The sequence below is a fragment of the Amborella trichopoda genome, chromosome 8, assembly GCF_054954075.1.
Source record: "Amborella trichopoda isolate Santa Cruz 75 chromosome 8, AtrichopodaSantaCruz75HAP2 v2.0, whole genome shotgun sequence".
Lineage (NCBI taxonomy): Eukaryota > Viridiplantae > Streptophyta > Magnoliopsida > Amborellales > Amborellaceae > Amborella > Amborella trichopoda.
The window spans coordinates 30,974,062-30,998,748 of record NC_142343.1 but is presented as its reverse complement, the minus strand read 5'-3'; the positions used below and the strand labels follow the sequence as shown (position 1 = coordinate 30,998,748).

At 39.1% G+C, this 24,687-nt stretch overlaps 1 protein-coding gene across 6 annotated transcripts in view; it reads left to right on the top strand.

Moving 5' to 3' along the window:
• LOC18423626 (enoyl-[acyl-carrier-protein] reductase, mitochondrial) overlaps nucleotides 1-15,887 on the top strand; it is a 76,302-nt gene extending 60,415 nt beyond the window's left edge. For 3 of the 6 annotated variants that reach the window (XM_020674361.2, XM_088874358.1, XM_088874359.1), the window contains 5 exons: nucleotides 7,053-7,152; nucleotides 7,339-7,415; nucleotides 7,540-7,618; nucleotides 15,004-15,122; nucleotides 15,551-15,887. In XM_020674361.2, the coding sequence (XP_020530020.2) occupies nucleotides 7,053-7,152; nucleotides 7,339-7,415; nucleotides 7,540-7,618; nucleotides 15,004-15,122; nucleotides 15,551-15,644 (469 nt within the window). In that variant the 3' untranslated portion in view covers nucleotides 15,645-15,887. Of the gene's footprint in view, nucleotides 1-7,044; nucleotides 7,153-7,338; nucleotides 7,416-7,539; nucleotides 7,619-14,975; nucleotides 15,123-15,550 lie in introns of all 6 variants that reach the window. The other 3 variants (XR_002282889.2, XR_016061164.1, XR_016061165.1) reach the window with 3 other exon arrangements.
• The last annotated feature ends 8,800 nt before the right edge of the window (nucleotides 15,888-24,687 follow it).

Here is a 24,687-nt window from a genome sequence, read left to right as displayed (position 1 = left end):
TGGTTTGTGAATTGGAGGCGATCGACCTTCGACCCAATGAACCTATGCAAGTGGTTCACATTCTAAATACTCTCCCCGCCTCATGGAAGGTGTTTGTGGCCCCTCTTATAGCTAGAGAGGCTACTCCTAGGTTAGAGGAGCTGGTGGTTAAAGGCTGAGGAGGAGAGACAATGCTCGTGATACACCGACACCGAAAGATTCGATGCACATGGTTAAGTCTAAATCAAATTTCAAACCAAAAAAAGGGAGAGGGAAATTTAATAATAGAATGAAGAATGAAAAAAACAAAAGGGGGGAGAGAGAACAAGACAATAATAAGGCTACAAAAGAGAAGAGACAATGTTTTGTCTGTAAAAAGATCGATCACATTACGTTTAGAAAAAAAAAGATCGGTCACATTGCTAAGAACATGCCATGTAGTCTTTGAGAGCATGTTAGCTGACACTAAGGGTGCATCTTGGTGTTTTGACTTTGGAGCTACTACCCATGTGTCAAACATCAAAGATGGATATCGTAATTTTAAACCTGTGAGGCCAGGCGAGCAACATATCTTCATGGGAGGAAGCCAAAAGGCTGAAGTTCTGGGCATTGGGGACTGTATGTTAGAAATGAAGAATGAAAAGACTATGGTTATAAAACAAACACTTTATGCTCCTGAAATGAGGAAGTGTTTGTTTTCGGCCCCCAAGTTCCCTATGGCCGAGTATGTCACCACCTTCTCTGTTACTAAGGTGACAGTCAAGAATTATGGTGAAATTGTTATGACCGGTCTTCTCAAGGACGACCTCTATATTATTGAAATGAAAGAAGAAATTGCTTATGTCTCATCTCCTTCTCATGAGAATGATGCTTATTTATGGAACATGCAATTATGGCTCATAAGTTATAAAAGAATGGGAAGACTAAAGAAAGATGGCCTTTTAGAAAACTATAAAGGAGATTTATCCAAACTGTGTGAATAATGCGTGCAAGGAAAAATAATAAGGAAAACCTTTCACTGTGGCATAAAGAGCTTCTAATAATATAGAAATCATCCATTACTACATATGCAAGTCCCAACTAAAGAAAGATGGGCTTTTAGAAAACTACAAAGGAGATTTATCCAAAGTGTGTGAATCATGCATTTAAGGAAAAATGATAAGGAAAATTCCAATGGGGCACAAAGAGCTTCTAATAATATAGAAGATTCTAATAATATATAAATCATCCATAATGACATATGCAAGTCCCATGAATGTGGCAATCAAGAGCCACAAGAGATACTTCATCACGTTTATTGATGACCACTTGCGATATGGCCATATTTACCTAGTGCATTCAAAATCCGAAGCCCCAGACCGATTTAAGGAGTACAAAGTCGAGGTAGAGAATCAAACAAACCAAAAGATAAAAGTCCTAAGAATCGATCCTAAGAATCAATAGGGGTGGAGCCATAGAGACTTGTGTGTAGAGCATGGAATTATATAGTAATACACTATTCCTTATACACCTGAACAAAACGGAGTCACTGAGAGACGAAATAGGGCCTTCGTAGAAATGGTGAGAAGTATAAATGGGCATGCAACACTTGACTTTTGGGGAGAAGCAGTATTGGCGGTGAGATATATTCTCAACCGCATACCCACTAAGGCTGCACCTCTTACTCCTCACGAAATATTCATTGGTTGTGCTCCGTCCCTTGAGCATCTAAGAGTATGGAGTTGTTCAGCCCATGTCCTAGTCCCATACCAAAATAGGGCTAAACTTGATCTCAAAACCGTTGAATGCATCTTTATTGGTTACCAAGACCACAGTAAGGGGTATCGGTTCTACAACCTTGAGAATGGGGCTGTCATAGAGAGCAAAGACGCCCACTTCTTTGAGGGGAGTTCCTTGAATCAAATACTAGTCACAAGAAGGCTGATCTCTATGAGAGGGCTAGTTACCAGGTTGTCTCAAGAACCCTAACCACAATCCCTTGGGAGTAGTATTTGTATTAGAAGACCACCCAAGTTCTTCACCTACCTAGGGGAATACTATGAAAGAATTAGGGATGAGCTTGATCATGAGCCTACCACATACCAAGAAGCCATAACTTGTCCTGAAAAGAACCATTGGTTAGAAGCCATGAATGAAGAATACAAATCCCTAACTCAAACCGTATTTGTGAATTCGTACTCTACCTCAAAAGCGTAAGGCTATTGGGTGCACATGGGTCTTCAAGAAGAAGTTGAACTCATAGAGGGGAAAGTAGAAAAATATAAGGCTAGGCTAGGAGCCGAAGGGTTCCCCCAAAAGGAAGGGATTAACTATGATGAAGCCTTTTCTCCTGTTACGTAATTTCCATCCATTAGGATCCTTATAGCTATAGTTGCTCACTTTGATCTTGAACTTCATCAAATGGATGTGAAAACAACTTTTCTCAATAGGGAACTAGAAGAAGAGATATACATAAAACAACTAAAGGGTTTTGTAGACCAAGGAAAGGAGGCCCTAGTTTACGAAATTCATAAATCCCTTTATGGTCTAAAACAAGTATTGTGATAGTGGTACATCAAATTTCAAGAAACCTTGTCCAAGGTGGGGTTTACCTCAAATCCCCTTACTGCATTTATAACATGCTAAGTGGGAGTGATGTTGTGTTTATATCCTTTTATGTAGATGATATGCTAATAGTTAGTAGCTCAATGGCCCTTGTGTTGGAAACAAAAAATTCCTTTCGCTACACTTTGATATGAAAGTTTTAGGGGAAGCTTCATGTGTGTTGTGCATCAAGATAACAAGAAATAGAGTAAACCAAACCATTCAACTTTCCCAGTCAACTTATTGCAAAAGGGTTTTGGAAACGTTTGAAATGGATAAGTATAAGCCAATATCGACCACTATTAACAAGAAGACACAACTTAGTCTATAAATGTGCCCTAATGACAATGACGAGAAAAAGGCCATGTAAAAGAATACCCTATCGTTGTGCAGTAGAATCTCTGTTGTATGTCATGTCAGGAACAAGACCAAACTTGTCTTTTGCCATGACCATAATTAGCTGGTTCCAATGCAGCCCAGGGATTGAACATTGAAAGGCGGTTAAGAGAGTTCTAAGATATTTAAAAGGAACTAAGAACTATGCACTTACATATATATGGAGGGGGATAAAAAATTGTTGTGCAAGGGTATACAGATGCAAGTTTTTTAAGTCACCACGATGATATGAAATCCACATCTGGATATATATTCATGCTTGGTGATGGCATTATTTCTTGGAAATCAAAGAAACAGGATGTCGTGGCACTATCCACCATAGAATCAGAATATGTGGCATGTTGTCTGGTAGCCAAGGAGGCTGTATGGATAAAGGAGTTCCTCAATGAACTACAGTTTGAGCCTATGCGATGCGCATGTGCAAGGATCTTCTGTGACCACCAAGCCGCAATTTGTATGTCTAAGGAGCCACGCTTTCATATGTCCAAGCATACCAAACCGTAGTACTACTATCATGTTCGAAATGAGGTACAACTTGGAGAGATAAAGGTCACATACCTCCCACATAGGCAATGTTAGTAAACCCTTCGACAAAGGGGGTAGTAGAAAATATTTTTATAAAACATGTAGGCTGAGAGAGAGTGAGGAAGAGAGATTGTAAGGTCTTCATAGGCCTAGTGGGAGATATTGGAATTTTGTAGCCATTTAAAGGTCTTATGAGGGCATGTAATGAAATTTTGATAATAGTGGAATAATGAACTCTAGTGGGAGTATGGTCCAAAGGGGCCAAAGTTGGCAATACTGATGCCAAAACTCAAACCATGCTTGATGAGCTAGGCCGAGTTGGGTTTTAAAATCCTAGACTTGGGCATATAGCACAACCGAGAAGAGTTTGCAGGGTTAGCCCTTGATGAGGTCAAAGAGATGACTAGGGTAGTTAGCCAAAGAATGTAGTGATTTTTGTATGTGATTGGTAGGCATGATTATCACACGACATGTATATATCATAGTCGTATTGGGAGGTAGACACCATTGAGGGTGTACATGTGCAAGAGATAGCCCCCATGCACCAATTGTAATGTATGTGCACAGATCTGTGTGACCTAAACTTGTCTTTAGGGGGGAACCTGTAGTCCATAGATTAGGATTGTGTTTTTTTTAGCTATTGGTTGGCTTTGGTAGCCCAATCATGAACCCTTCTGATGGACTGTGGGTCATGGGTACTATTGGGTCAGTTTGAGAAAGCGAGTGTGGTTCATGGTCTCTAGTAGAAATGGAGTGCCTTAGTATTTTTACATCTAGTGTGGTTCCTTAACGAAGTTGGAACTGAATCCCATTAAATTAATTTAGAAATAATTAATTTGATTTTAAATTATTTTTATATTAATAGAAATAATCTATTAATAGGCTTAAACAAATTTATAAATAGGCTTAAACTGCATTTTCAGGTATTTAATAAATCAGAGAGAAAGAAAATAGTAAAATATTTTCTCAAAATCATTAGACTCATGGGCCCCACCAATTGAGATCATGTGGGGAGGTGTGTGGGGCCCACTAGAGCCCCGTAAGTGGCACACCCCACATTTAGTATACAAGTTACTTATTTTGTGTTGACATGCAAGATGCTATTCAATCAATTGAATTGAAACACAAATTTTAAAATGGAAGCTAATTGACTTTTCAAAAGAGGCATGTGCAGAAAATAAAATGAAAGAGAATTATATTTTCCATGTATTAAATATTTGATGGGATTAGGTCATAGCAGTTGAGGAATAAGATTCTAACACCTTCCATAAGATCATGATGGCTGATCTATGGATTGTAAGACTAAGATTTCTCACCCCACAGGTCTCTTTTGATCTATGGTCTTGATCAAATCTCCATAGGATGGCTAAACCCTAACCCTAATCACAAGTCTATATATTGTCTTATTTTGAGGCGTCCCATTCTCTACAACACAAGTAACATCTCTCTCACTCTATCTCCAAAAGTGGCACGCCACTCTCTCTCATCTCTCTAGCCTCATCTCAGCCCTTTCTCTCATACTTCGAAAATTTTAGAGAAACAAAAAGGGGGCACGCCGCGCACACATAGATCAAGGGACCAAGGGCCCAAGCTTGTTTTGTTACTTGCATACTGCTTAAGAGTTCTAGCCAAGGCTTCCCACATTTATGAGATCTAAGAAAGATCTTGATCCCGTTTGCTATCGGAAGAGGAGACCACGAGTGGGGTGAAACATGTTCAATTGAGGTAATCCTTTGGCAATTTATTTTCGTTTGCTGCAGTCTATGTTTCTTGTTCCCAAGTCCATGTTTATGTAATTTTCTTAATGCAATAAAGAGTTGTATTAAGTGGTAGCAATTGAGAATCCAAATTTGTGTTCTTACTTCATTCTTTTGAGTTTATTTTGTACTTTGGACCTTTGTAAGTGTTCTAGCTGGCTAAGAAAAAGAAAAATTTTAAACTACATAAACCGTGCTACTTCACCGTGTTTAACTTTCACATCCTGCAAAGAGGGGAACTAACCATGCGTGTTTGTCAATCGACACTCATTTGACCAAATAATCTAGGCCCTCATTTGAGTATTGATGCATGATATACTTTGGGAAGCGACCTGTCATGTTTTAGTCGAAGGAATGACCCATCGATGTGGTCACAGACTGAGGAAGAGAATATTGACAAAAAGTCATATATATATATACACAGACACACGTCTGTCATGTATGTAAGCTAAAAATGGTGTTACCCCACCTCATCTCCACTTTTGATTGTGTGAGGTACCTATATGGCTAGAAAAAGCCTCCATATTGGTCTCCTCCAAATAACGAGGATTTGAAGCTCTATGATGTTCCAATCCCATAAAGCCACTATCCACTCCAATGGATGGTGCAGATCTGATTTTGGAGAAGCAATGGATTTAGAACATTTTTTTAGGTTCCAAATCATATCTTATTTGAAGGGGACTGTTTTAGAGGCTTTCAGGAGCTTTTTGGGTCCTCACTCAAGGAAAAGTGGTGGATGGGATGAAGGAATCTCATTTTCTTCATGATCGTTGGGGTCCACAAAAATTTTCCCTAGATGTGCATGTCAGGTATGCTGTGTGTGTGTTTTTGCTTCTTGTGAGTTATTTGTATTTCTATTCATTATGAGTTTCTGAGATTGGACAAGAGCTGTAGGGGAAAAATTCTTTGTTTCATGTGCTGGAAGAGTAATGGCAGATAAAATGTAACTTGTAATGATCAAAGTGCCATGGATAGCTTCATGAACAGCGTCTTCCCAAACACCATTAGGTCCCCAGAATCGGAAGGAATGCTTACCACATGTTATTTCTGGACTAGATATAAAGTTGTAAGATAATAAATACCAAGTAGAGGAGCCAGAATCTATGTGACTGTTTTCGGTGCTAGATTAGATGGTGATCTCATGCTCGTCTGGAGGCTTCAGATGGCTAGTTAATTGGAAGTCGGAAGGTGTTCTATTTGAGTGTTTCTTTACTTCTCAATCCCATGTCTTGGCATGTGTTAAAGGAATCTCATGGTAATGACTTTGGAGAAGAAGGTTATTATGAGCTTCAACTTGCTGTTGTTCTTATAATTGTATGGAGCAGCTCTCTGCTTATTTACTTCTCTGAACTCAAGTTGGCAGCAGCCAGCCTTTTACATTTCTGATCTACTTTTTGTTACGTAAAGCTGGGGGTTTCAACATTCCACGTAGGTGCTGGTATAAAGAACTCTAGCACTTGGCCACACTGGGAGGCCTCATAGCCAGTAGTTAGCACAAGTGAGAGGCATCTACAATTCAAGGATCAACATTTAAATGTTGTTGAAATAGCTAGTTGATTGGACTAGATTTTTATTTTTGGTTATTGAGTTAAAACTAGAAGGAAGGTTTGGTATGCAAGTTATTGGAGTTAAATAATAAAATGTTTGTTTTGGTGCAGAGTTTTATTCGCATATATTGAGGTTAAATGACTCTCTGAGATTCATATTAGCATTCTGTTTTATTCGCATATATTGAAGTTGAATGACTTTCTGAGCTTCCTATTAGCATTCTGTATTTTCCTCTTTATGTAACCATCACAATTAGTGTTGTAGGATTGGAGCAGAAGAAGTCAAAAATAGACTCAAGAAACTTGGAGCAGATGACGTGTTCACAGAAAGCCAATTGGAAGTGAAGAATATCAAGTCTCTTCTGGTATCATCATCCTTTCTTTATACTTCTTCTGAAATTGAGTACCATTTGGAGATAAAAGTAGTCTTTCAAGTGTGAGATTGTTCTTTTAACACGTTTTAATTAGTTGATCTGCCTTGCATAATTCACTAGGATGTTGCAGTTTCCAGCTCCACTGAATTTCTTTCTTCTTGTTTCAAATTCTTTTAGGGTAATCTATCTGAACCAGTGTTGGGCTTCAATTGCACTGGTGGTAATGCAGCTTCTTTAGTCCTTAGATTCTTAAGGTACACGCGTTTCTCTTTTTGTGATCTTCCAAAAAGAATGTGTGCTTGTGAGAACACATGCGTGCTCCCGTGCACATAACTGCATGTATGGATGATTGATCAAATTGATGAAGGAATGTTACAGGCAGGGGGGGACGATGGTGACCTATGGAGGCATGTCGAAGAAACCAATCACTGTTTCTACCTCCTCTTTCATATTTAAGGTAATGAGGTCACAAATATAAGTTTCGTGCAAGTTTCTTCTCTTTATAAGCTGTAGGACTTGTTGATAAATAGACCTAGACACAAACAACCTAGAAATAGATATTATGGGAAATTATGGCATCCAGTCTATGTTTATGCTTTGAGCATCCACAAGCATGCTAGACACCGTTGGATCTAAAATTTTGAGATAAAGTGCCCTACAGGATTCTTGTTTTCTGAATAGGTAGCTTCAACTTCTCCTAAATCTTCATGCTGTAATCAAGATTTCGGTTCTGCCTTTGTTAATAGAAAGTTCTCCATTAAACTAAAAGAAGAGGACCATCAGCAATAGTTTAACAAAAAGAAAACAGAATGTAGAAGCTGAGAAAATGCGAACTTGGGTGGGTCAACCCTTGACCTAGACCCAACACCACCAGTTATAAGTTGGACCTTGACTTTTTTTGGGTCAAAGTCAATTGCGCCCGGACCGATCAATAAAAAATATATAAGAAAACAGATAATATGTAGTTTATATTGTATACTTAATGTTATTAAAATGTATTTATACTAATATATACCAGGTCGGGTCGGGTCTGGTCGGGTTGGGTTGACCACTGATCCCTGTACTCGAATCCGAACCCAAACCCAAACCCGACCCAGGTCAAGTTAGGGGCAAATGGACCTAGCCCCAACCCATCAAGTCCAAAATCTCCAGACCCGAACCCAATTAGGTCGACCCGACTCAATTCCCACACCTAATGACATCAAAAATAGCCGTGAGAAAAGAGAAAGTGGAGGATGGTAGCTCAGAGGGGCATATTCAATTTTGGGGCATACTTTCATTTTGACAACCCAACTATCTGTTTGTTTTCCACTCTCCCGACTCGGGCTTGAACTTACTCTGCTTCCCTCTGCCCCTCTCTCTCTCTCTCTCTCTCTCTTAACGTTGCAAGGAACACCCACTAATTCAAGGTCCTCACATCTGTACAACCAAAATCCAATGCATATTTTTCTAAAAATATGTCTGCTCGGTAAGTATGGTGATTCATTTTTTCAATACCTCAAAATAAGAATAATTACACGTAAAAAAAAATTGGGGATCTAATCTTTTGAATTTGTTTATTCTAGGAAAGTCTATGTAAAGAATATATTTGCCACTTTTTTGCCAAAATCATCCCAAAAGAAACTATCGTCTATTATGAAAATGCAGATTATACTTAATAACTTGTTTCCCCCCCAAAATGCAGATTATACTTAATAACTTGTTTCCCCCCCCAAAATCCCTCAAGGAAAGTGGGGGTAAAAACCATCTCTTCTGAAAGGGTATTGTGACATGATGTCAGCCACGATTGAGGTTTCATTCCATGACTGGACGCTATCTTCTATTATGAAAATGCCGAGTATACTTAATAACTTGTTTCTCCCCAAAAAAAAACCATCTCTTCTGAAAGGGCATTGTGGCATGATGTCAGCCAGGATTGAAGTTTCATTATACGATTGCACCATTTTCTAAAGAGGACATTCTGTATATGTTTGTATGTTTTTCTTTCTGGCTTGTTACAATTGAGAGAGAAAAAGTCAACAATTTCACCCAAAAAAAAAAAAAAGATTTGAGAGAGTAAATTTAAGGACAAGATAATGCCTATTACAGCCCATTATACAAGACTGTTACCGTCACAACACTCCCCCTCTAGCTGGAGCATATATGTCATAGATGCCTAGCTTGTCCAAAGTATCCTTTAGTCGAACTTGGTTAGAGGCCTTAGTATGTCTGCCAATTGATTCTCAGATCGAACAAATGGAGTAGTATTGTGTTTGAAGCGACCTTTTCTCTGACGAAGTGGCAGTCAACTAAAATATGCTTGGTTCTTTTATGAAATATAGGATTTGAAGTGATAAATTTGTTGCTTCATCACCACACTGTAAAGGAATAGGAGCTTATACAATAATATCCATCTCTTACAAAAGAGAACAAAGCCAAATTATTTCACATATAGCACTTGCAATTGCTCAATACTCGGCTTCTGTTTAAGATAGAGCTACAGAACTGCTTCTTAATCGTCCAGGTGAGTAAATTACCACCATCATAAAGTAGGCACTGTTGGGTTTCGATCAAGAGAACACCCAACCCAATCTATATCTCAAAAACCTTGTCCATCAAGGTGACCATGACTTGTATAAAGTAGCCTTCTCCCTGGAGCAGATTTCAGATATTGTAAAATGTGAAAACAACCACTAAGTGATGGGAGCATGGCGCATTGCATAAACTGACTTGCCACACTTACAACATATGTAATGTCTGGCCGTGTTATAGTCAAATAAATATCTACCCACTAATCTCTAATATACACCAAGATTACTCAGAGGCTCTGAGTGCTGATCATACAATATGTGGTTAACCTCAATAGGAGATTCCACTGGTTTAGCTTCAAGGATTCCCATGACATTGAGAAGATCGAGAGTATACTTTCTTTGAGATAAAAAAAATTCCTTGTTTAGAGACCATGTCACCTCTATTCCGAGGAAGTATTTTAATGGACCAAGATCCTTGCTGTCAAAAATACCCACCAAGAGATCTCACTCCATGAATAAAAGTATTCTTCATGTCTAATTGCTGGAGTGGCCATTTCCTGTTTATTGGAATAAATAAAAGTACCCGTATTGATTTCAATTTTGCTACAGGAGCAAAAGTCTCCTTATAGTCAACCTCATATAACTGTGTAAAATCCAATGAATTCAGACCATTTGGTTTGTGCTCCACGGTATACACCCACCTATATCCAACCGCATACTGTCTTTCTGGCTGATCCCAAGTTCACTATTTCTCAAAGGCAATGATTTCCTCAATCATGTTTTCCATTATGGAGGAGGTAGGGAATAGGAACAGAGGAAGTAGAGCAAAGGTAGGTGTGAAAGGAAGGTGAAAGTGAGGCATAAGAAACAAACTTACTGACTGGATGAGAAGTAAAAGTCCTTTTTTCTTTTCTTACAGCAATAGGTAAATTGAGTGGAGAAGGAATAGGGTAATAGGGGAAGTACCTGATGAGGCAACAAGTTGGGGTTTATGGTTTACATTAGACTTTCCTTTGTTCTTTTTCTGGGTGTACACTTTTAGTTGTTTCTCAATAGATTCCACCTATTCTTTTGTTGGATTACTCAAACTATCTGTGACCATTGGAAGAGTAATAGGATTGTCAAGTGGCATAGTGAATATTGAATCTATTTGGAAAGAAAAATAAGGTATATTCCCAAACAAGTTAACATCCTTCCAGACATATTTTCTTTTAGTTTTCGGACAGTAGCACTTGTGTACTTTTTGAGAGTTTGAGTATCCTAGGAACACATATTTAGCAGATTGAGGTCCTAGTTTATTCCTAACTGGCCCTAGGTATGCGCAAAACAAATACAACTAGAGGTTTTCAGTGGAAGAGAAAACAGAGGAAGTGCATGATGGAAAAGTTTAAAAGGATAAGCAGCATTGAGAATAGGTGTAGGCATCCTATTGATCATATAAGTTGCGGTAAGAACTGCTTCATCCCAATAGGTCTTAAGAACCTTCTTTCTTATTAAAATACCTCTTTACCTAACAAAATGTCTATATTTGGGTTCTGCCACACCATTTTGTTGTGGTGTATAAAAACACAATGTTTGAGTTTCTATACCATGTTCAAGAAAATAATTTTTTAACCCATTCTTGATAGTCTCGTGCATTATTAGAACAAAAAATTTTAAGTTGGGTGAAATATTTTAACTACTAAAGGTACTTCATTGAAATCATACAAGGGAGAGTAGCCCCCCAAACTGCGGGGAGAGTAGCCCCCCAAACCGCAGGGGGGCTACTCTCCCTTGTATGATTTCAATAAAGTACCCTTAGTAGTAGCCCTGCGGTTTGGGGGGCTGCACATTGAAATCATACACGGGAGAGTAGCCCCCCAAACCGTAGGGCCACACAAGTATTTTGGCACCTAGGCAGTCTGGGCCCTGGCCACCTCCACCTTCTTGAATATTGCATAAGATAAATCCAAGAATAATGAGAGGAGCCATCGATGAATGAGATAAAATACCAATATCAAATGACTGGAACAGCCCCCCCCCCTTCCCCTCCCAAACATCAAAATGAACAAGATGGAATGGCTTAGAATTTCTATTTTCACTAGAAGTACAAGAGGTCCTACAATGTTTAGACAATTGACAGGTCTCACATTGTCGGTGAGGAACATTCAAAGAAACAAACATATCTGGAAACAATGACTTTAAAGATTTCAGAGACATGTGGCCTAAGAGGGTGTGCCACAGGAGGAATACAAGACTCAATGCTGAGAGCAATAGAAGTGCATCCTGTTTTGAACAAGTACAATCAATTGTTTTCATGACCACAACCAATCGTCTTTCTCGTCAGGTCCTGAAAAACACGATGTGAGGGGTAAAATGTGACACTGCAGTTAGTTGTTTTGTCAGGCTACTAACAGAAAGAAGATTGGAAGGAAAAGAAGGCACATGTATCTCAAAGAGTAAGGACAAGGATGATGAAAATTTATAAGTAGCACTCCTAAAGGCACTGGTCTTGGATCCCTAAGCAAGTTTAACACTACTTAAAGCAGGAAAAAAAGACAAGCAACCAACTCTTACCAGTCATATGGTCAGTAGCCCCTAAATCAACAATCGAGGGTGTAAAAGAGGTGGAGTTGGAGACATGGTATGCAGTTTCATATGTACCTGGCTGCTCTACTGGGGACTTAGAGTTGACTAAAGCCTTAGGAGCAGTCAACTGGTGCTGTAAATCTTTGATGGCCCGATCTCTTTGATCGTGTTCATTGGGTTTTGTGCATGAGGTTTCCTCCCCCTTGCCTGATGCAGTATGGATGCTTGTATTCCTCAATTTCAATCTCAAGTCGGACACAAGTCCCAACAATGCTCTCGAGTGTGACTCCTCTTACTACAATCGGAGCATTTGAGCTTCTCCTTTCCAGCAGGAGAAAGTGGTGGCATGATTTGGTCCTTTCGTACCTGCTTTTCCTTGCTTGAAGCTTGTTGCAAAGGCTAATCGTTCATAATGGATGTTGGAGTTTTGTCCTTCTGCAACAACCTTTCTACATAATTATAGATTGATTCAACAGTGAGCAAGTTGTTCTTTCTTAGAAGTAAGAACTTCTACTCTCTGGAGTTCAAAGTCAGGATGTAAGGCTTTTTAAGAATAGAAAGATCCTTCGTTGCTCGACCGGTTTTTTAATGTTATCAACATTGAGTTTAATAGGCTGATAGTGGTCTAGTTCTTCCCACTTATGCCTTGGTATCCCAAAGTACTCTTCCACAATCATTTCTCCTTGTTGCAAATTTGCTATTTCATGGTGCAATTGGTAAATCATAGCCATAGGATCTCGCTGTAAGTATGTCTTGGCTACTGCTTCCCACATATCCTTGGGATCCTTTAGAAGCATCAATCTCCTGCTGATACTTGGCTGCATGGAGTGAAGGAGCCAAGCCATTACTGTCAAGTTCTCACTATCCTATTCATCATAGGATGGATTATTTGTGGGATGCTCTTTCACTTTTTCTGTGATATAACCCAATCTCCTCCAAACAATTTGACAGATTGGGACTATTCTAAGTAGTTTGTCTCATCTAGCTGAACTGTAGTAATCATCAATCCTGGGTGGTTAGATCGATTGCTTCCCTAGGAAATATTGTGCTTGATTTCTGACATTTTCATTCTCTCTCGAACTTCAACCCTAAGGAATTTTTTTTTTCAAGGTACTAATTCCTTAGTTTCAAATGTGAGGTTGCTTGAAATGTGAGATTGCTGAAAATATGAGGTTGCTGGAAATGTGAGGTTGCTGGAAATATGAGATTGCTTATGCGCCACAGCTTCAAGCCCAAGAAGGAAGAAAAATCATGATTCTAAGGTCACCCGAAATACTGGATATCTTAGGGTATCAAGCCTTGCTTTGATAGCATGTTAAGATTGAGAGACAAAGGAGAGTGCAAATTCAAGCACAAGATAAAGATCACTTTATTAAAATCATGGGGCAATGTACCTTATATAGTTATAGCCCATTATGCATAACTGTTACATGGCTATTATAACCCATTATGCGAGTCTATTACATGGCTGTTACAGCCCATTATACAAGACTGTTACATGGCTGTTATAGCCCATTATGGAAGACTTTTACATGTCTGTTACTGCCCATTATGCAAGACTGTTACATGGTTGTTATTACCCATTATACAAGACTGTTACATGGTTGTTACAGCCTAGTATACAACACTCTTGCATGACTTTTACAGTCACAACATGGCCAAAATCCCAAAAAATCTAAAAAAAATATGCCTTGGGTTTCTCCATTATCGCTATTGATTAATCTTAATATTATTTTTAGTGCCACAAATCCACGTGACATATTGCAATGGAGTCCTAAGACCAGCTTTTTGTCTTTCAGAAACATTTGCTCTTCAATTTCAGTGTATTACAAAGCACTTCAGTGTTGGGAGATTGGTTCAACGGGGTTTAGGTAAAGTGTAGCGAGTGAGAAACAACGGAAGATGGGCAATGCTTTGTGGAGAGAGAAAGGAATTGGCGATGGAGAGATGGGAAGGGCCCAGCAAAGAGGGAAAGAGGGGCGGGAGGGGGGACTTGTTGCATGGGGGTTAGAACCTTTGGAAGAGACGATGGGTCCTGGTATAGAGAGATGGATGAGCATTGCTTTTAAGAGAGAGGACTTGTGTGCTATTGAGTGAGAGAAATATCTATTGATAGGACTGGCACTAAGAGAGAGAAATGGGTGGAAAGTAGCGGTTACCGGGGCAATGAATGTCCCAATAATTCTTGGGCGCTTATCTAAAATTGTACGCGTATACTTTGCTGGGTGTTACTACAATTATGTTTTGAATGCTTCCACTTTTTTTTTTTGAGAGCTAATTCTCACTAGCTATAAGACCATGTGTCACACTCCCACGCGTCTCGCTCAATTATAAACCGCTTTCACTTTAATTTATTATTTTTGAATGTTAGCTTGGGACCTGGTGAGAGTGGAAATGTAGACATCGCGTTGTGGCTCCTGCCACCCTGACCGCCTCTGCCTAGAGCCCATTCTCTCTTCTACTCAATTATTGGTAGTGAACAATAAATACTTTTTCCTTCTCGAGGCTGCATTCATGTTCCAAGCCAGGGCACATAGCCGTGAGAAGATCTACCAGATGCTCAAGAATTTTATCCTCCTACTCCCTTTACTTCTTCTTTAGTCACTAACCCACTAACCCAACTGAGAAGACCATAACTGATCCTCATAACTCCATGGCCACCTACCGAATAGAGCACACAATTCATCTCAACATGCTCTAATACAATCTCTTTATGCCTTTTCCTTCGTGTTGCAGCTTACCATGCCAAAGCTGTTTGCTGCAGGATCTTTCTTTGAGAGGGTTCTGGTTGCAAAATTGGATGACTTCACACAAGGCAGATGAGTGTAGAGTGATGATAGACTACATCTTGGACTTGGTTCATGAAGGGAAGTTCAAATATGAGTAAGCCCCTCTCCTCAATAAGAAATGTTATTCCGTTTGTCTACTAGTAAATTCAGGAGTTACTCATCATTCTCTTGACAATTTAGACTCTCTCACACACACACATCGCACACACAAATACACGTGCGTCTTCAAATGTACATGTGCCACATGGACTCAGCCATGTGCAAGCCAGTGTGGAAGAGAGTCTCTCTCACACACATGGGTCCTCAAATGTACATATGCGACATGGACTCAGCCACTTGCAAGCCAGTGGAAGAGAGAGAGAGAGAGAGAAAGAGAGGTCTTTGTTGGAATTTGTGACATTTATGGATTACATAGTGTCCATCATCCTAACTGGCTGATGTGTATGGCATTAGTTCGTATTGTTGTCAATGATGTCCTTCTTGGTACATATTTATATGTTGCTGATTTGTTGATCCTTTCAGGATGGAGCTGGTCCCCTTTCAGGATTTCCACAGGGCTCTAGATAAAGCACTTGGGAAGCTGGGAAATCATCCCAAGCAAGTTTTGAAATTTTGATGAAACAGAACATGCATCATGGAGTTCAAGAAGGGTCATTTTTGAGTTTGAATGGGTGTTGGTTTCCTAGTCTGTATTAAAAGAAGATACCAACTGAAATCAGCATTTACTTTGGCTCCCCCTTCCATCCATATCTGGACGAGAGCCCGAACACACATATTATATGTATTGGAGTTATGGAAACTTCTATATACTATAGTATTGGATGATAGGAATGAAAATGCACTGTTTTTTTTTTGACAATAGATAAAGCAACGTGAGAAATGCAAGGAGTCTCTCTCTCTCTCTCTTTCCACATGCATGTGAGTGTACCATGGTATGTGCCGGTCTCATCCATGTATGCACATACAAAGCAAAAATCTCTCTTGTACAACGGTATCGATTTATATCTTTATTTGTGTTTATTGAATGCGGCTTATTGGTGGAAAATTTGACTCTAGGCCCCTGAATTGGGACAAAAGATTGAGGATTGGCGAATAGCTCATAACACTCGGATCATGCTCCTGAGATCAAAATACTAAATGGCTAGCCTAGGAAGGAAAGGGAGAAACCAAAGATCCAAAGTTCAAAATGGCCAGCCCAAAATTTGCAAGAATTTTTCGGAGAGCTGTAAATAATTCTCTAATGGCTCCTGAATTGGGCCAAAGATTGAGATCAAGCTCCTGAAATCAAATACTAAAGAGCTCCAAGGGAACTCAGAGCTTGCAGGAAACGTAGGATGAGAAAAGAAGGAAGTGGTGAAGCTAATTGTACGAAGTCATTTTGGGCGTTTTTTTAAATCAGTTTGTTGGAACATTTTGATAGCGGTGAAGAACATATCAATTTGTTTTTACTGTGGTTTTGAGCAAATCTTTGAGCGTGCAACTTAGAAATTCAGGAGTACTTTCCTTATTTGGTTGTACTTGGAGTGTTCTCGCTGGTATGTTTGCATTTCGGTTTTGTAACCATTTGCATTTCGGTTTTGTAACCAAATTGGGGGCGTTAAAACACTTTGAAGAAAGATAGTTCTTATCGTGCCTCTAGATCTCAGATATACTCTATCTCTCTATGACAAGATTTTGAGCGGATAATGTTTTAAGGGAAAATATCTCCAAACACGGGGAGAGAGAGAGAGAGGGGTTTTGCTTTTTGGGTGCCTCTCTTTCTCCATTAATCCTGGTTTTCTTTATAAAAAAAGACTAGTTCTTCATCAATGGTTAGGATTGAGAATCACCCATTCTGGATCCGAACCTCGGAATTTGGATCCTATTCGGATCTAGGTGTGGATCCAAGATTAGGATCTGGATCTAAAATGTAGATCCAAATTAAAATCCAGATCGGATTTCGATGAGGTGGATCCAATCTGGATCCCACTTGGTTTTTAAAAATAATAATAATAATATTTATATTAACTGTGGCTAAGTGCTTTGTATTAGTAGGGTTTGAAGTTCCATGGCAGTTTGCGGATGGTGCTTTATTTATGTCAAGCGTGTCTTCTGGTATTTTGTGTTGATTTAGAGATAGAATCCATGTATTTCTTCAGCTACTTGCGTTCTCTCGGCTTAGAGAGAAAAAGTGCTCATGGGCTTCCATGAAGATTTTCACTCTCGGTGTTCTATGTTGTGTGTGAGCGAGAGAGAGACATTCATCAATATAGGAATGAGGTGCATCCCTAGGGTGAGTGTACACCTAAGTGGGCTACACCTTTTTTATATTTGACTTACATTACTACATGAAAAGAGGTGGGGAGAAGTTGCACATCTTCATAAGGGGGTTATCCTCCCATGAATGTCATGTACTATGCACATTCATGAGGAGGTTACTCCCACAAGAATGAGGGAAGCATTTCTGTCACTATAAAAAGGGAACGGGTAGGGGTTTCTACACACGACAATATATACACGAGAAAGGTATGAGAGGTGTGAGAGCTCATATTGAGAGAGAGAAAGTATGTGTGAGAGAAAATACAATTTCACTCTCATTCGAGTTCTAATGATAAAACCAGCTCTGAAAGATAGAGTTGTGTATGAGAGTCGAGCTCGGACTATTCTTCAATTGCATTTGTAAAAGTGCTTATGAGCTTCCACCTCACTCGGGATTTACGGTGTGGAACAAATTTCGATAGCGCTCTAGTAGTTGTCGAACGTGCCTACGAGAGTTGATCATTCTTCTCTACACTCATGCACCAAAACTCTTTTGCGAGCACTCTTGTATAATACTCGGTTCCTGGTTGTTTTATTTTGCTTCCGTTTTGGCCGTTGAACCTTTTTTTTTTCCAACATTGGTATGAGAGCCATCGTAGACCCGGGTTCCCGATTGTGCCCGCATTATCGTTCCGCCTTAATTTTTTTTGAAGGTTCGGTTATGGTTAGCGTATAATATTGCAAAGTGCACATGATGGTTATATTAAAACCATGAATAGGTGCACTATGTAACTTTATGTATCGACCATATAGTCACGCAGGCCTTACACATTGAGGAGTTGCCAGCCTTATGTATGGGCTATACAAGTTCATGCCTCATAGACCATGAGCATCATGGCTACTTGATTTTTATAGGCATCACATGCATGGAAGGCCCTAGTTATTTTTTTTTTAGCGTTTTAATGCTACAAATAAAGTTTTATTTTAGTGGGAATGCATCTAGGAAGGTGCACCGTGTGCAAAGTGTAAGGTATTTGATATGCAAGATCCAAAAAATAAACGTGGTAATGATTACAAGCAAGAGCTCAATGTGGCTAGGCGAAATTTTCATATCAAGACTTTTAATGGTCAAGTTTTTCGAAATAACTAGATAACAAGTATAAAAATGATAGTGCAATCATGGATCAAACATACCATCAAACATCTATATTAATAGGTACAATTTTGTTGTTTTGACTTAGAATGACTTCTAAAAATGTGATCGCGGATCTGACTAAAGGTGAAAAGTTGAGAGGGAGTAATTTTTCTATGTGGCATAGGAAAATATAATACATTCTAAATGAGCAAGGTACTCTTGAACACCTAACTACCATTAAGTAAAAACCTGAACAAATTGTCGCAGAGGAACTTCTCCATGATTATGAGGCATGGGACAATGTTGACCATAACACTCGCTTTACTTTGCTAAGTGCTATGGTTGATGACCTCATTCGCGAATTTAAGGGATTCATCACGGCAAAGGTTATGTGGGATGCGCTTCAACAGAAGTATGCTGACACTTCTGTTGCTCGGTTACGAGCCTTATCTATGGCTTTTGAGATGTATGTGGTATAGGAAAATGCAATACATTCTAAATGAGCAAGGTACTCTTGAACACCTACTACTATTAAGCAATCGCTCTAGTTGCCCATGCAAGCAATCCTCAAGGACATAAACCTTGAGGTAAGTCAAGGACTAGGGCACCTCAAAGGGAGGAGTAACTGAAGCAAGAGGCTGAGGAAAAGAAAAAGATCAAGTATAGGCGTTGGAGGCGCACAAGGGACAAATCTGAAATAACTTGCTATAATTGCGAAAATATAGGCTATCATGCATGCAAATGTCCTGAACCTAGAAATATACGAACTGATTTCCCTAATTATGCAAATGTTTGCACTCAGGCGCTTGTTGCTCATTCACAATTTACTGGGTGGATTATGGATTCAGGAGCGATGAGGGATATAACGAGTGATCGAGAAGAGTTTGTTGAGCCATAAACTTTGCGGGTTGGAAGCTAGAAGATCTTCATGGGGAATTACGCATCATAGGATGTGCTAGGGGTTGGAACTTGCCAACTTCGATTCTGAATTAAACGAACTTTTCTTCTCCATGAAGTTCTTTATGCTCCTGAAATGAGACAAAGTTTGCTTTCAATTCTATTTTTAGTCAGAGACGGATGCTTTATCAGTTTTATGCTTAGTTATGCTACATTTACATTTTCGGATCTGGATGGTTTTCACTATTATTGTTGGATTATGAATGACTTGTTTGTTTTGAATAATGATGATATTAATGTTTCACTTCCTTCTACCTTTAAGACATCTTCATCTTTTTCCACCTCTTCTATTAGGAAAAGATATGATGATCCGATCAACCAAAGAAAGATTGTTGCCTTTATCCAAAATAGATCTATCTATCTGTGAACTATGTATAGCTGGAAAATCAACTAGATAGCCCTTTCCTAAAGCAAATAGAGCAACCAGTCTTCTAGACATAATCATTCTGACATTTGTGGTTCATTTAATGAGATGGCCCATGATGGTTTTCGTTATTTTGTCATATTTATCGATGATTATTCTCGATATGGATGTATACCTAATCTCGCATAAATCACAAGCAATAGACTGCTTTCTTTGTTTTATGCTAGAGGTTGAAAATCAATTGGACAAAATAATTAAGGTACTTCGCATTGATTGAGGGAAAGATTACTTATCTGATCAAATTAAGAAGCTTTGTGAGGATAAGGGAATCTGTAGACAAGAGACGATGTCCAACACTCTATAACAAAATGATCTTGTAGAAAGAAGGAATCGTACTCTGTTGGACATGGTGAGGTCTATGATGACTCATGCCAACCTCCCATTATCATTTTGGGGAGATGAACTCCTTACTGCGATATATGTCCTAAACAGAGTGCCATCAAAATCCATTCCAAAGACCCCTTATGAGTTATCGATAAGTAGAAAGCCATATCTTTCCCAATTACATCCTTAGGGGTCAGTTGTACACGTTCACATCCCTTCTCAATTGATAGTGAAACCAGACAGGCGATCTCGCGAGTGCATTTTTGTCAGATATTCTGAGCACTTGAAGGGATATATTTTTGTCAAGAAGGTAATGGTGGTGAGATGAAAGAAATAGAGTCTCATGATGTAGATTTTATAGAGACGAAATTCCCTAACAAGCAACGGTCTTGTATGCCTGAAAAGCTCTATGAAGAGCCTAAATATCTGACATACATTGAGGTGCTTCTTTCGCTTGAAGGTAATAGTGGGAGTTTTCCCATTATTGTTAATGATAGTGAGAGTGAGCCACCGGTTGAGAATGAGCAACTGACCTACATTGAGTCACCGACTATGCTAGAGGCACCTATTGAGAGTGAATCGCAAGTCGAACTTCGAATGAGTCAACGTTGAAAAGTTCCTAATAGACACTTCGAAGTAGAGGGTCTTACATGCATTTTATTTGATGTTGATGAGCCTAGCTCATTCCAAGAGGCCTTGAATTCTCCTGTTGTGAAGCAGTGGATGTTTGTTATGTAAGACGAGTTTAGTTTCATGGAGGAAGCAAGTGGGTCTTGAAAATCAAGAAGAATGTAGATGAAACTATAGATAAGTACAAAAGCCCGCTTAGTTGTAAAAATGTTCACCCAAATTGAGGGAGTTGACAACGATGATACATTATCTCCGGTGGTGAGAATGACATCGATTCGCTTAATCCTAACAATCGTCGCACATATAGATATGAAACTCTTCTAAATGGATATGAACATTACTTTTCTAAATGGTGACTTGATGGAAGAGAGCTATATGGAGCGACCTCAAGATTTTGTAGCCCTTGGCCTTGAGTGCAAAGTGTGCAAACTCAAGAAGTCCATATATGGTCTTAAGCAGTCATCCAGAAAGTGGTATATCAAATTCCAAAGGGCTTTAATGACTTATGGTTTTGAAATGTTTCAAGAAGACCATTGTGTATACATTAAGAAGTATAAGAAAAACATCTAGTTATTGTCTTGATATGTTGATGATAGTTTATAGTTGAGAATGACTTGGAGCAACTTCTTGCCATGAAAGAGTGGTTCTCTTCCAAATTTGAGATGAAGGACATGTGTGGGACGAGTTACATATTCGGTGCTAAAATATATTAAGATTGCTCTAAAAGGTTTCTTGTAATGTCACACGCAACATATATCCAAATGATTATTGAGCGGTTCCATTTGAAAGACTTGAAACTCATAGATACTCCGGTTGAGAAAAGGCATCTATAAGTCTCGACATGTATCTGCGGATAGAAGCTGAGAGGAACAAAATATCTCGTGTTCCATATGCAAGTGCGGTTAGTAGTTTGATATACGCGATACTCGATACACGTGCAGATATTGCCTATGCAGTGGGTCTTATTAGCTAGTATCAGAGTAATCCAGGACAAAGTTATAGACAAGCAGTCAAGAGGATTTTCGATACCTTCGGGGAACCTCGAGTCAGATACCATATTTCCAAAGAACCGATTTGCGGCTATGGGAATATAGTGATATTGATTAGGCAGCAGACCTAGATGAGCATAAATCGACTTCAGGTTGACTTCTTGCTAGGAGGCGCTGCAGTTTCATGTTATAACAAGATGTACTCGTGTGTCGCTGTCTCCATTATAGAGTCTGAATATATTGCTTGTAGTGGAGCAGTTCAAGAAGCTGTATGGTTGAGGAGATTCTTAAAGAACTTGGGTGTTGTTGCAATTGGTAATGAGCTTGTCACGGTATTTTGTGATACTACAGTGACACTTGCTTTTGCAAAAGACCCAAAGTACCATGAAAAGTCAAAACACATTGATATTAGATATCACAATATTTGAGACATTGTTGCACATGGACATGTGGTGTTAACTCATATTCCTACAACTTAAATAGTAGCAGATCCCTTGACTAAGGCAATTGTTACGGCTGGACACTAGACTCATATAAGAACGACAGCCTCAGGACCCTATGAGTTTATGTTACACTATAGGATCTTGGTAATCTGTTATAATGGAATATAAACGTTATTTTGTGTTATGATAGATGGTTTGTGAACTTCAATATACACAAACGCACAATAGTGTGAGATTATCACTACTCACACAAGCTACCCTTAGTATCTGCGATATTGGAGGATGAGATATACACTTGGTGTATTTATCGCCTCAACCAATGGTTCGAGATGAGATTCCATAAAGGAATTGACATGATCTATTCAAATTGACATCCCGAAGATCATGTAGCCTGTAAATAACTAGGGATAAACATCAAGTATGTTCAGGTTGATGCATGGATGTGATTGTGGGGCGTTAGGTGGAGATTGGTTGCATGGTTGCAAAAAGACTATAACCTACATGGTGTGGATTATGATGCACATTTGATGTAATCCACCATGACGTGTGATTCATACCACATGTGTTATACTGGTGACCAAAACACCTACTCGAACGAAAAAGATGATCCCTATTCCTTTTTTTCACTGTGCGAGGTTAATAAGTAGGTGACCCATGATGCTCTCATAGACCTTAGACTATGCTAGGAAACTTTGCTTCAATTATTCACTTTGACATGTACTCCTTAGGGTCAAGTATAAGACTCGTCTAGGACATTGCTGAGACCATGGTCGGGTCAGAGTCGAATAATGTATATTGTAAGGGAAAATTATTTGATATCACACTCTGTTTTGGTACCATAAGAAAACAATACACATTATGTGCACATTGAAAGTAATTTTGTACGAATGGGCTAAGTAATCTTTTGAGCTGGGCTCATGAGGGATTAGTTGAGAACTTAGTTCGATGTAGTCAAATCAGGTCTTACGCAGGTGTGGCAAATTTTGCTTAGCAGGTACTGGAGAGATGAGATGTTCCATGCCTGTTGGTTGAAAACTTGGTGTGATTATCTCTATCATAATGTTTGCTCCAGTAGGTTGCAAACCACATTTTCCTTTGTTAGGAAGTAGTACTCACCATACAATAATGAACAACAACTCTTATTTGAACATGTAACCTCTCTCACATACGAGACAAGTGGGAGATGTAGACATGAGGATACATCCCTAGTGTGAGGGTACACCCATGAGGACCATACCCTCATCATATTTGACTTACGTTACTACATGAAGGGAGGTGGGGAGAGATTACACATCTTCATGAGGAGGTTACCCTCCCATAAATGACATTCACCATGCACCATTAGGGTGCTCATTCATTAGGAGGTTACTCCCACATGAATGAGGAAGGCCTTTCTCTCACTATACAAAGGGGAGGGGTGGGGGTCTTTATACACAGCAATACACACACGTGAAAGGTGTGACAACTCATATTAAGAGAGAAAAAGTGTGTGTGAGAGAGAGTACAATCCCTCTCCCATTCGTGTTCTAAAGATAGAACATGGTCTGAGAGATAGAGTTGTGCATGAGAGTCGAGCTCGGACTGCTCCTCAATTGCATTTGTAAGAGTGTTTGTAAGCTTCACCTCGCTTGGGATTTACAATGTGTAACAGATTTTCGGCCGCTCTAGTAGTTGTTGAACGTGCTTGTAGGAGTTGATCATTTCTCTCCACACTTGTTCATTAAAACTCTTTTACGAGCACTCAGGTATGATACTTGGTTCCTGATTGTTTTATTTTGCTTCCGCTTCGGCCGTTGGACTATTTTTTTCTAATAATCAATTTTCAGGGACATTTGGTTTTTTTTGTCACAATGACTCTTTCTTTCTTTAGAAAGCGAACATCGAACATCAATCTGCTTTCTACTATATATATATATATATATATATATATATATATATATATAGAAAACATTGAATGCCTCTTCAAATTTCAAGATGCCTCTGCTTATGATTTCGATTATCAGCAAAGCGGCATTGGGTCTCCCCTGCCTCGTCATCCTTACAGCAAAGGCCCTTTTTCTGAGAACCCTCTGCTCCCACTTGATCTTTCTCTGTTCTTGTCTGAAAAGCCTAATATGCGTAAAACCACTAGGGTTTTTGCCCCAAAAGGATCTGCTCAAAATCTGAGGACAAAGCTTAGGAAGGTGAAGAAAGAGAAGAAAAAGAAGAAGACAAGCCTGAGCTCTTTAGATCTTGTCAAGGGAGTCAAAAAGGGGGGTAGACTAGAGCTCTGAGGGCTGCTTCCAAGTGTTTCAAGAAATAGTAGGGGTCTTTCTATGCATCTGCCCAGTAACTCTAGTTCTTGATAGAATCTCATATTTAGCTCGTATTGTTTTTTTCGTCTTCTGATTTAAGTTCTTTTATTTGAAAGGGAAAAATTTTTGCATGTATTTTTCCTCTATGAATGAGGTTTTTGGTTTAGAGTTTTTACTTTTTGTATGTGTTAATTTTAATTGCGGTTTTATTCTATGAATTGTTCT